Source organism: Ctenocephalides felis, unplaced genomic scaffold, assembly GCF_003426905.1.
Source record: "Ctenocephalides felis isolate EL2017-DRISC unplaced genomic scaffold, ASM342690v1 CF-g0.4_SCAFFOLD_00845, whole genome shotgun sequence".
Taxonomy (NCBI): Eukaryota; Metazoa; Arthropoda; class Insecta; order Siphonaptera; family Pulicidae; genus Ctenocephalides; species Ctenocephalides felis.
This window is the reverse complement of record NW_020536999.1, coordinates 83,154,165-83,166,648: the sequence shown is the minus strand read 5'-3', so window position 1 is coordinate 83,166,648 and position 12,484 is coordinate 83,154,165. Positions and strand designations below refer to the sequence as shown.

The 12,484-nt window shown below is 31.0% G+C and overlaps 1 protein-coding gene across 1 annotated transcript; it reads right to left on the bottom strand.

Moving 5' to 3' along the window:
• On the bottom strand, positions 1 to 9,633 carry LOC113370564 (UPF0428 protein CG16865-like). The gene is made up of 4 exons (XM_026611257.1): positions 9,462 to 9,633; positions 6,426 to 6,526; positions 361 to 657; positions 1 to 187 (listed from the first exon to the last, which is right to left on the bottom strand). Exons 1-4 carry the CDS (start codon positions 9,580 to 9,582, stop codon positions 32 to 34), a joined length of 675 nt encoding a protein of 224 aa, XP_026467042.1. The 5' UTR covers positions 9,583 to 9,633; the 3' UTR covers positions 1 to 31.
• Between the last annotated feature and the right edge of the window lie 2,851 nt (positions 9,634 to 12,484).

Genomic DNA, 12,484 nt, shown 5'->3' with positions numbered 1-12,484 from the left:
CCCAACCGAACACATCCATTTATAACTAGTATTAATTCTCCAATAATGTTCCTCTTGGTCTTTTATTATCAATTGTATCACCGGTAGAACTTGTACTTGCTAATGCCCTCTTCACATTACCAGATTTACGTTCTAATTGCTTTTCTATGATTCTTGCATTGTTTGCATAACTGTCTGCTACTTCTCTCTAGAAAAATAATAATATAATATTAAAACTGGAGGAGCATAGCATCGTGCATTAAGGCAAATTTCTGGAACTTCCCGTACCAGAATTAAATATTCAAGTATATAAATAATATACAATATATATGTCTAAATACATATGTGTGTGTTTGCATTTATATCTATTATCCAACTTACCGCTTCTATTTCATCTTCCTCTTCATCAATTGTAGAAACAGTAACGGAGCTGAATTTTCCCATATTCTTCGTATGCTTAGTGACCATAACTTTCTTCGTAGCAACAGTCTGAGCAGCAATTTGTCTATAAGAATCGTTTCCAACCAGAGAATCTTGTTTAGCTGTCACCAGGGCCCCATTGACAATAAACGTGATGTTGCTTTGGGGCTCATGCCGATAATAAAGGCGCAGACCACAACTTTTGCATTTCAGGCGATGCTGCTTTTCTATTAGACCACCTTCTCGACGAAGGTAAACCTTGAAAAAAGGAAGTAGTCAGTTGTTATATTGTAATATAAAAATGTTACATGTTGGGAAGTAGATAGATCAAAAAAAAATATTTAACTTCCCGAAGGAAAAGTTTGTGTTCATCAAAAAATCCGATTCGCTAATTTTATGTTTTCTCGACGTTTCAAGCCATTCTGAAACGAATAAGACCAAATTTGGAAGAAATATGTGTGTGTGTATGTGAACAGATTTTTTGCCGCAAATCAACGTTTTCTCGAAAACGGCTGGACCGATTTCAAAAATGTAAAAACCATTCGATGTATCTCGATGAGGACTATCGTTTATCAGTTTCGTGCTACGATCGGCCGAGCCGTTTTTTTGTAAATCGCAGAAAAGTGAAACAATTTTCGTCCACATTTTAGCCCGCAATTCTGAATCGATTATGAAAATTCAAAAACCGTTCGAAAGATATCGAATCGTTAGGAAGCGTGCTCTTTCGAATCGTTTTCTGGTAATAAAGCGTTAAAAAAAAATTTCGACGATTTTTATTATTATTTTTTTAACGACAGATACCATAACCTTCTAGATCATACTAAAATAATACGGCCCTACGACAACTCGTTTAACTTTAAAATTTCGTCAAAGTTTGCAAAAATTGGTTTCGTTTTTATGGCATTTGTTAAAATTAGACCTTTGATCGACGTTTTCTTAAAAACGCCTGAACCGATTTCAGAAATTTAAAAGCCATTTGATGTATCTCAATGAGGACTATTGTTTTGTGAGACGATCTGCCAAAACGTTTCTTTGTTTGAAAAAAAGTGTTAAACTTTTCGTCCACATTTAAGCTCAAACTACCTAATCGATTTTAAAAAATCAAAAACTGTTCGAAAGATATTAGTTGGGAATGATACTGATTAGTTTTAGGTAAAAATCTACCGAGTCGTTTTCTTATAATTAACTGTTGAAAAAAAAAATTAAGCCGATTTTTATAGAACTTTTTTTGGCGATATATATCATGGTCTTATAGAAGTTACTGAAATATTAAGGCCTTACGACAAGTAGTTTAATTTTAAAAATTCATCAACGTTCAAAAATATTAGTAGCGTTTTTTAGCGTCTGTCAAAATTATATCTTTCATCGACGTCTCCTCATAAACGCATAAACTGATTAAAAACATTTTAATTTAGAAATCATACTAAGCAACTTGATAAGGACTATAGCTTATCACTTTTCAGCAACGATCGGCAGAGCAGTATATTTGTAATTGGCAGAAAAGTTAAACATTTTTGTACGTGTTTCAACTCACAACCTTGATTCGATTTTGAAAATTTAACAACCATTCCTAAGATCATAGTTACAAATCTTACTGTTTTTGTTGAAGATCTGCCAGGACGTTTTTTTGTAATTATCTGTTAAAAATATTTCTATTCGACGAATTTCTTGAAACATTTTTTCATGATATATATCATTGTCTTTATAGTCTTTATAGAACATACTAAAAAATATTACGACCATACTTTTAAAAAATTATAAGAGTTCAAATAATCAAAAAATCATCTAAATTTGATAATCGTATATCAAAAAAATCATCTAACTTTAATAATAACGTAGCGCAAAACTTACAAACGATTCGAGATACATCGAATGACTTTTAAATTTTTGAAATCGGTCAGCCGTTTTTGAAGAAACGTCGATTTACGGCAAAAATCTTTTCACATACATGCACACACACACATACTTTTTCCAAGTGAAAATCAAGTAAAGAATTATAACATTCTATATCCTCCCCCCACGAAGTAATGCCAAATGGCGGTTTCCGTGGGGACCAGAGGCAAGAGCAAAGCGGAGATTTTAGTCGGTATTATACCAAGGCGGTATTGAGTCCGACACACCCAGACAGAACACCAGTCTGGGATGCATAAAGGCATTTCCTTCGCTATACAAAAAAATATATATACTTTTTCCAAATTTGGTCTCATTCGACTCAGAATGGCTTGAAACGTCGAGAAAACATAAAATTAGCGAATCGGATTTTTTTATGAAAACATAAACTTCTCCTTTGGGAAGTTAAAAAACCGCTTAATTTAGGGAATTTAAGACTAGACTGACCTCGAATTATGAGCATGAGCTGGGGGGGGGGCGCCAGCGCGCTCTTTTGACAGGCGCCCTGGGCGGTCGACCCACCGCGCCCTATCCTAACACCGACAGTCTATAACGTATTCAGTCATTTTACAACATTTTCAGACATTCCACAACATAATCAGAGATTTCACAACGTTTTTTGAAAATTCAAAAAAATTTCAGACGGGCAACATCATTTTCAGAAGGACCACATCATTTTCAAGAGGGCTACATCATTTTCAGACAGTCCACAACATTTCGTAATAGATTACAAGATTTCCAAATAAACTACAAGATTTCCAGACAGTGTACAACATTCCCAGACAGTCCCACGTGGCGCACGCCCCACCGGGGGGCAATTTGAAAATTTTGGTGATATTAATGTAATGTAGTATAGTATCGGTAAAACATTTAACAAAAAAAATGCTTTAGATTTATTTAGATTTAGAATAATAAGGTGTCCCGGTTTGGCCGCGACGGTTTTAGTTTTCAACCTTGCTTTCCTAGTTATGTTTTTTCTGCCAGGTTGACTTGACTTTTTCTCATTACTTTATAATAAAATTACAACTACCCATTATAATCTGAAAATGATAAATGCAATAAACTTTATATAAATCTAACAACATTATGAAAGAGAATATTGCGAGATGCAACAATTCTTTGGGTTCCAGTAGCCCTTCACTAATTATTTTAAATTTCTATATTCCAATTTACAAAAATTACCAAAAAAATAGGTAAATCAAGTTTCTGACTGCTTGGCATAAATGCTTTAAGGTCAGTGACAAGACTCGACTTGAAATATGCACAAGAAATGTGATATTTAATACTAAAGTTAATTGCGAAGCTTTATGAGAACAGAGTTTTATACAAGGCTTTAAAAGCAGAAAAATTGTAAATATGATGTGAGTTTTTACACACTGTCAGTAACTATGGCTAAAGATGGAATTAATTTAAAATAAACTAATTTTTATTGTATCCTTAAATAGTACAAGGTTGGCACTAAGCGCGGCTTTTACTCTTATTGTTAGATTGCTTCAAATGATTCTTTAGGTTTGTTGAGGTTGAGGTAGTAATGTATAGTGAGAAATTTAGCTTTAACTTTTTGATCGGTTATGTATAGTGTTTGTTGAAAGATGGAATATCAAAACAAATATTTTAGTCATCAAATTTTGAATTTTTATTTCTGCAAATGGTAAAACGATCATCCCAAAGAATAGGTGCTGTTTATGGTGTCAAAGCCTTAAAAAACAGCTATGTTAAAATTGGTTTTGAAAATGTCATTCTGGTAATTTTCCACTCAATGCTGCTCTGATTGTCCAGTTAAAGTTTTGGACAAACTAATTAAAGCAATAATCGATTGGGCTAATAGAAATAGAAATTTGGCTATGTTTAAAAATTATTGGGGGTTGGTGAAAATGTTTCTCCACATCCACCAAATGTTCCTGACCACAAACCATCTGATTTAAAAACTTTGAATTTAAAAAAAAATCATGATGGTGTCAAATTGTGTCTAATTTAGTTTTTGCTAATAAAAACTAGAAGTTTTATAAACTTGGGATAATGATGCTTCTTGGAAAATAACAAAAGGCCATCGATCAAAATGGTATACACAACAAAGTTATTTAATTCCACGCAAAAATTGTCTTTGATTTTCTAAAATGCGCACTTATTTAGTTGCCAACGATAACTATCAATTTCTAGAAAAATATGCGTACTTACTTAGTTGCCAATCTGATAACTAAAAAAGATTTAACAAAAAATATATAAAATTAAGATATAATTCCGTTCTGAGTTAAGAAAATGTCAAGCAGATTCGTTAAGAAATGGCTTTATGAAGAAACTGAAACCAAATACCCAAATGTAATCATATGTACAAAAATTTGCTATAATTTATTGAAAAAAAGAAAAATTTAGATTAGAACCTAATATAAAATCTTTGTTTTAGCTTAAGTATTGCATTAAATAAATTTTGAAAAAAAAAACAGTAATAAAATTAGTTTGAAATTTCCGTATGTTGGCTTATTCCGAAATTTCACTTATGATGTTTAATAACAATTTAATAGCGATTTCATCTTAAAATTTATCATTCACATTTTTTCTGGGAGAAAAAAAAAATTGTATTTTTATAAACCTCAAGGTAGGGCGGGGCCCAAAAAAGGCTGGGAATCACTGGTCTATAACGTTTTCAGACACTTCACAGCATTTACCGACAACTCACAATATTTTCAGAGGAGCTACATCATTTTCAGACGGTCCGCAACATTTTCAGATGGACTACATCAATTTCAGATGGTCCACAACATTTCTAGAGAATCTACAAGATTTCCAAATAGACTACAAGATTTCCAGACAGTCTATAAAGTACGCTATCTTATGCTTGTTTCTTTGTAGTGAAACTGTGAAAATGTTAATCTATTTGCTGTGCGATCAGGCACATTTCATATATAAACAAGCAAGAAAGAACAGAATATTGGATGATGCAGTTATCATAAGATTCTTCCTTACTTGTTCATATGTAAAATATGCCTGTTCGAACAGCAAATAGATAGAAATTTTCACAGTTTTCACTACCAATAAACAGGCATAAAATAGCATTGCCATGACAACGCTTTACTATGAGGCAGAATTGTACACAAAACTACTACAAGTATACAATTGATACAACACTATGAACTAGCTGTAAGTGGAATTCTGTCTTGAGGAAATTATGGCATCGTGCCTTAAGGCAAATTGCTGGAACTTCCCGTACCGTAACGAAATGTTCAAGGAATACTGAATGTTTTCAAATAGATTATTATAAATATTGTAACATTGTGTAATATTTATAAGAATTATATAAACTGAATTGCAGAATTGAAATTATTTGTAAAGTATATTAGAACTATAGTCAGAATTAAAAATAAAATCTGAAATATTTTCGATATACAAAAAACTAAAAAAAAAAAAAAAAAAAATGGAACAAATTTTTTTTCCAAAATCAATTATTTTGTTAAGACAAGCAGAAAGTTTTTTGAATCATTTAAATCGGGCGCTTAGTTCTCTCAAAAACTGCCATTTTTTACATATTTAGCTCCGTATCTTCAAAATGGCTGGGCCTGCCTTTGCCAAAAACTAATAAACACTTCTCCCAATCATTACTAATTGAATGTTTTTTAGATCATTCAAATCGGATACTCCGTTCTCTCAAGAATTCGATTTCTATTTTCTGCACTCTTTGCTACGTATCTCCGTAACGGCTGGACCTGCCTTTGCCAAAAACTAATCAGCTCTTTTCCCTATCAATAGGAATCGAATGTTTTTTGAACCATTCAAATCGGTTGATCCGTACGGCCGAAAACGTGGGCGAAAATTTGTATCCATACATACATACATACACACACACACACACATCCATTTTTTCTGAAGTATGCCAAAATGTTCAGAAACCTTCAAAACGTCGAGAAATGTAAAAATTTTCAATTCCGATTTTCGGCCCTTTACAATAACTTACCCTACGGGAAGTTAATAAATTGTGAAAGAGATTATTAATTCAAATTCTGCATTAATATGCAGAGTTAATACTGGGCCTGTAAATCATAAAGACTGACTAAACTCCATTAGAAAAATTATATCAATAAAACCTTTTCTAATATTCAAAATGAAAATTCAAATAAGAAAATACAAAATATTCAACTTACTGTTTCATCTATGTCAGATGTAACTTTATGTGCATGCTTGCCCCCATCGATAACTCGAGCACCATCCTTTTTGCGTAAAGGCAGTTTGTCAATGGAACAATCTGTAAATAAAAAAAAAAAATATATAATATCATATATGTACATATAAAATATATTATATGTTAAGTTTTTTTATAATTATTGAAGTAAAACTTCTTTAGGCGCGAGGGTGTAAATCCGTACAAATGCAACGGAAGTGCGTTACGGCAGATTAGATAAGAGCGAAGTGCCAATGATTCGTCATTTGCTCTCGATGATATCATTCCTATAGGGGTAGATTGTGAATAGTCGTCGCGTATGTGAATAGAGATCTGTCGTTGTATGCGTACCGGCTTCAACGTTGTATGCGTACCGATATCAACAAGAAAATCGGCATAAATAAACATTTTAAAGTTACATCGTAGTACAAATCTTGATTTAATAAAAAATTTCTGAATCAGAACAATATTTTATCCTGTTTTTTTAATATTTTACTCCGTTCCTTAGAAATTATTTCTATATTATTCGTAGTTTCTATAAATCTTTGAAGTTTTTAGAATGGAAAATATTTTTAGGCAATACAGATATCACAGCTATTCAAAGAATGAGATTATATCGCAAAAAAGTAAAAAAAAACAAGCAGTCCATGAATGCATGTAAATTTTAATTACATCAAGTTCTTCAAACACATGATGAGTGAAAATGTGAAAACAATATTTGTTTAGGCGCTGCTTAATATAATTCACTGTGTGAACGAATATTATAGAATTTATTAATCAGCAATTACTTCAGTTCTCTAATGAAGGTTCATTTCTAAATGCTAATTACAATGACAAACCTATCATGTTATATTTGAAGTATGACTTTCATTACATTATTCTTTTTAAATATTATACATATTTTTAATGCTATTATAAATATATAATTTATTTACAATTTATCATTATATAAATGTGTATAATTGACACTAATAAATATTTGCATCACGAGTGTGACCATTTTACTAATAAACATTATTCAAAATTATTATATGATGTAATTATTTTTACTTAAATAACATCTCGAACAGTAGCAAATAAGTTTGAACCTTACGCGCACTCTTTTTTTTATGTAGAGATATGTAAAACAAAACCTATATATCAAATCTATATCTATCTATAAATCAGTAATATATCAAATAAAATTTGAAAAACTTTATGAAATCTTTATTATTAACTTCCCGAAGGAGAAGTTTATGTTTTCATCAAAAAATCCGAATTGCTAATTTTATGTTTTCTCGACGTTTCAAGCCATTCTGAATCGAATGAGACCAAATTTGGAAAAAGTATGTGTGTGTGTGTGTGTGTGTGTGAACACTTTTTTTGCCGTAAATCGACGTTTCGATGTACCTCGACGAGGACTATTGTTTGTCAGTTTTGTGCGACGATCGGCCAAGCCGTTTCTTTATAAATCGCAGAAAAGTGAAACATTTTTCGTCTACGTTTTAGCCCACAATTCTAAATCGATTTTGAAAATTCAAAAACCGTTCGAAAGATATTGGTTGGGAATCGTGCTGATTAGTTTTTGGTAGAGATCGGCCGAGCCGTTTTCTTGTAATAAAGTTTAAAAAAAAAAAATTCGACGATTTTTATGATTACTTTTTTGACGGTAGATACCATAGTCTTAAAAAAGTGTTAAACTTTTCGTCCACATTTAAACTCATCCTACCGAACCGATTTTAAAAAAACAAAAACTATTAGAAAGATATTAGTTGAGAATGGTACTGATTAATTTTAGATGAAAATCTACCGAGCCGTTTTCTTGTAATGAACTGTTGAAAAAAAATTTAAGCCGATTTTCATGAAACTTTTTTTGGCGATATACATCATTGTCTTATAGAACTTACTGTAATATTACGGCCTTACGACAAGTAGTTTAATTTTAAAAATTCGTCAAACTTTGCTAAAATTATTATCGTTTTTTTTAAAGTAGGATTGATGAAGTATATTATTTACACATTTTTTTTTTTTGATTAAGTCGATTATTTACACATATCGGGAAGTTCATGTAACTTGCCTCAAGGCTAAATACCAAACCAACTAGTTTCCATATATTTCGGCATATTATTTTATGTCATTTTCAGTAGAATTTAAATTGGAGTGCAACTTCTAAATAAATATTAACATGTCTAATGAAAGAATATGCTATATTGGGTATCCCAGACTTTGACATCAAGCCAAAATGGAGTGATATTATTGACTCCTGAAAAAATTATCTCACGTTGTTTGAAAATTAAGAACTTTAGTGAAACTGTGACTATTTTTCAGTTATTATAATTACCTTTTATCAATTTTGTTTATTTAAACTTTGGAACTGTTACTATGAATAACATTTCTAGGTCTACAATCAAAACCATTAACACAATTGCCCCATGTTTTCAAGAATTACGACTTTTAGTTGAACTATGAATTTAAAACGTTTTAAATCAATTTAAATCAATTTATTAGCAAAACGTACTAGCAAAAATCATGCCATTTTTAGGTTTTTATTTTTTACTTAAAATTTTTCTATTATAAAATTTTCTAATATTTTGCCATTTTACAATCCTGGTTAAATGCACCAACTTTTGATAACACACTTTAGTAATTCTTTTGATAAATAAATTAAGTAAGATAAATTTACCATGTACGAAGATGCTTACAGGAGTCATTCTATTACAACCAACTAGTGCCGATACAAGGACCACATATAATCTATATACAGATAGCTCTTTTCTATTTATGTAAATTTATGTCATTAATATGTAAAAGTCCAAAACGACTTTAAACCCTCAAATGAAACTCCTAGAGGAAAATACAAAAATAATGTTAAATGTATGTATAAGTAGGGTTATGTTGAAAGAGATTGAAGTTATACATATAAGTGAACATCTATGTTTAGTATTTATATATACATTTAATACATCTTTAGTATGGATTGCCTTTTTCTAGTAAAATTTATTTTATCTAATAAATTTTTAATTTCTTTTACATCATTTACCTAAAATCAATGTCATTTGCCCGCACAAACAATAATATAAATGCAATGGTTTTGTTTCACTATATTCCTCTTGATCTTTTGTGTCAATACAAGATATACTTCTGGAAATTACTTTCGGCATTTTAAACAACTAATCAAACAAAAAATAAATAAATTAATTAAATATTAAATAACTATTTGATCAACTTGTTTACGACTGATGAGGTTAGAGAATGACAGCATGACATATTACAAAACGCGTGTGAAGTTGGTTGTAGTAGTTGATATAAAAATTGATATTTAAATTGGCGGGATTTATGAAAATTATCAACTTCCCGTAGGGTAAGTTAATATTATAATCGTCCAAAAATCTAAATTGATAATTTTTACATTTCTCGACGTTTTGAAGATTTCTGAACATTTTCGCATACCTCGAAAAAAATGGATGTGTGTGTGTGTGTTTTGTGTTTCCGCATTTTTTCGTTCACGTTTTCGGGCGCATGGATCAACCGATTGGAATGGTTAAAAAACATTCGATTCCTATTGATAGGAAGATGTACTGATTAGTTTTTGGCAAAGGCAGGCCCAGCCGTTATGGGGATAAAGAGCAAAGAATGCAGATAATAGAAATCGAGTTTTTGAGAGAACGGAGCATCCGATTTGAATGATTTAAAAAACATTCAATTAACAATAATTGGGAGAAATGGTTATCAGTTTTTGGCAAAGGCAGGTCCAGCCATTTCGAAGATACAGCGCTAAATAATCCAAAAATGGCCGTTTTTGAGAGAAATAATTATTTCCGAATTTGCTTAAGCATCCGAATTGAATGATTCAAAAACCTTTCTGCTTGTGTTGACAAAACAGACGGTACGGGAAGTTCCAGCAATTTGCCTTAAAACACGATTCCATGCGCCCCACTAGTTTTTTTTTTTGTATCTTAAAAGTATATAATGAAGTTATATTATTCCAGTAACAACACGTTTAATTTAAAAATACTTGGTTTCAATTTCAATTCAAAATTTTGTCATAAAATTTCATTAACTTAACATTTAATTGTAAAATTCAACGTCGATTGTCATGAACATAAATATACTCATAGATAAATAAGCATAATCATATATACTATACTATATACTATGTCATATATACTAGTTGTGTATGGCATCGTACCTTAAGGCAAATTGCGGGAACTTCAACTTTAACCAGAATTAAAATTGAAGTCTGAATTATTTTCAAAAAAAAAAAATGAAATGATTTTTTTTCTTAAAGCAATTGTTTCGTCAACATAAGCAGTTTTGAATGTTTTTTGTTTTTTGAATCATTCAAATCGGATGCTTATTAACATCCCGTAGGGTAAGCTATAGTAATCGCAAAAAAATCGAAAATGAAAATTTTTGCATTTCTTGACGTTTCAAAGGTTTCTGAATATTTTGGCATACCTTAGAAAAAATGGATGTATATGTGTGTGTGTGTGTGCGGATACAAATTTTCGTCGACGACTTCGAGAACACCGATCAACCGATTTAAATAATTTAAAAAACATTCGATTCGTATTGATAAGGAGACGTGCTGATTAGTTTTTGATGAAGGCAGGTCTAGCCCTTAAAATAAAAAACGATAACACGGTTTTTAGGAGAACGGAGCGTCCGATTTTAAAAATTCAAAAAATATTTTACTTGTATTGACAAGATAAAGAATTGATCAAATTTTCATAAAGGCAGGTCTAGCGGTTTCGGAGATCTAATGAAAAAAGTAAAAAAAAAAGCCAATTGGCGGTCAAAAATGATCATTAGACATATGCACATCAAATTATCAGATATTTTATAAAGATTTTAACAATAAGTATAAATTTTGTTTACATTCTCATGGGTTCCGTACAATTGTTTATACGTTAGACGGCTACGCGGCGCTTACGCGCTTTGACATTTCGTCTCTATGCAGTTAAAGCAGTACGATTGCTTTGAAAAAAAGTTCAGAATTTTCAAACTATGCCAAAATAAAAAAAACTTTTTTTTCAAAAAAGATAATTTTTTGTCGAATTTATAGTTTCCCAAAAATCTAATTTTTTCGAAGTAAAATTTTTTCATTTTCATTTCGTTTTTAAAAAAATAATAATTTTTGGTACTGGAAGTTCCAGCAATTTGCCTTAAATGCCATGCCCCCACTAGTTTTGATTTATTTTATCGAAGCACAAATAACACTATATTGATGGTCTATTGCAGTGGTCGGGAAACTTTTGGAACCATTACCCCAAAATGTTTTTGTGCAACCTCTCATCACCCCACAAAAAAAATTAACTAAAAGAGCCTATAATTGGAATCTTTGGAAGCCATAACCCGCAGATTAACAGATTGCTACATTGTTTGGTCCTTCTAAGCTTTGAAAAAGGCTTAAACAAACGGTTTGAAAGAAACAATAAGTAAAAACTATATTGAATAAATGAATAAATATATTTTTCATGAAAATCCTACTAATACATGAATAAACTAGTGGTGTATGGCATCATGCCTTAAAATTATTTATTTGAAGTATATAAGTGAGCTTTAGAACTTTAGCCCGAATTAAAATTGAAATCTGAATTATTTTCGATATACAAAAAACATTTTTTGAAAAAAAATTGAAATATTTTTTTTCCCAAAAGTAATTGTTTTGTCAACACAAACAGCAGTAAGAGCAATTTTAATATAATCCTCGGCACTAAATCCATTTCTCCTCGATTTTAAATTTATTAGACTGGAAAAGTCTGGTTTGCACAAATATGCAACCAAATGGCAGCATTTTTTTTACCGCTTCTTCATGTGCTATTTCAAAACCCTTTGCAGATTTTGACATCCAAAAACACGACAGGTTTTGTTCACTCCCAAATTCAATACCTGCTTCGGTATTAGAACGAAGTGCTAGAATTGATTCTACCAAACCTGCAGGTTTTTCCGGGATCATGCAAGATTCATATTTAAAAGGATCTACAATTCAACTCACAGTACGTGTATCTAGATCTGGAAAGTAATCCAAAAACCGATCTCTCAGGTGAAGTAATATTTTCA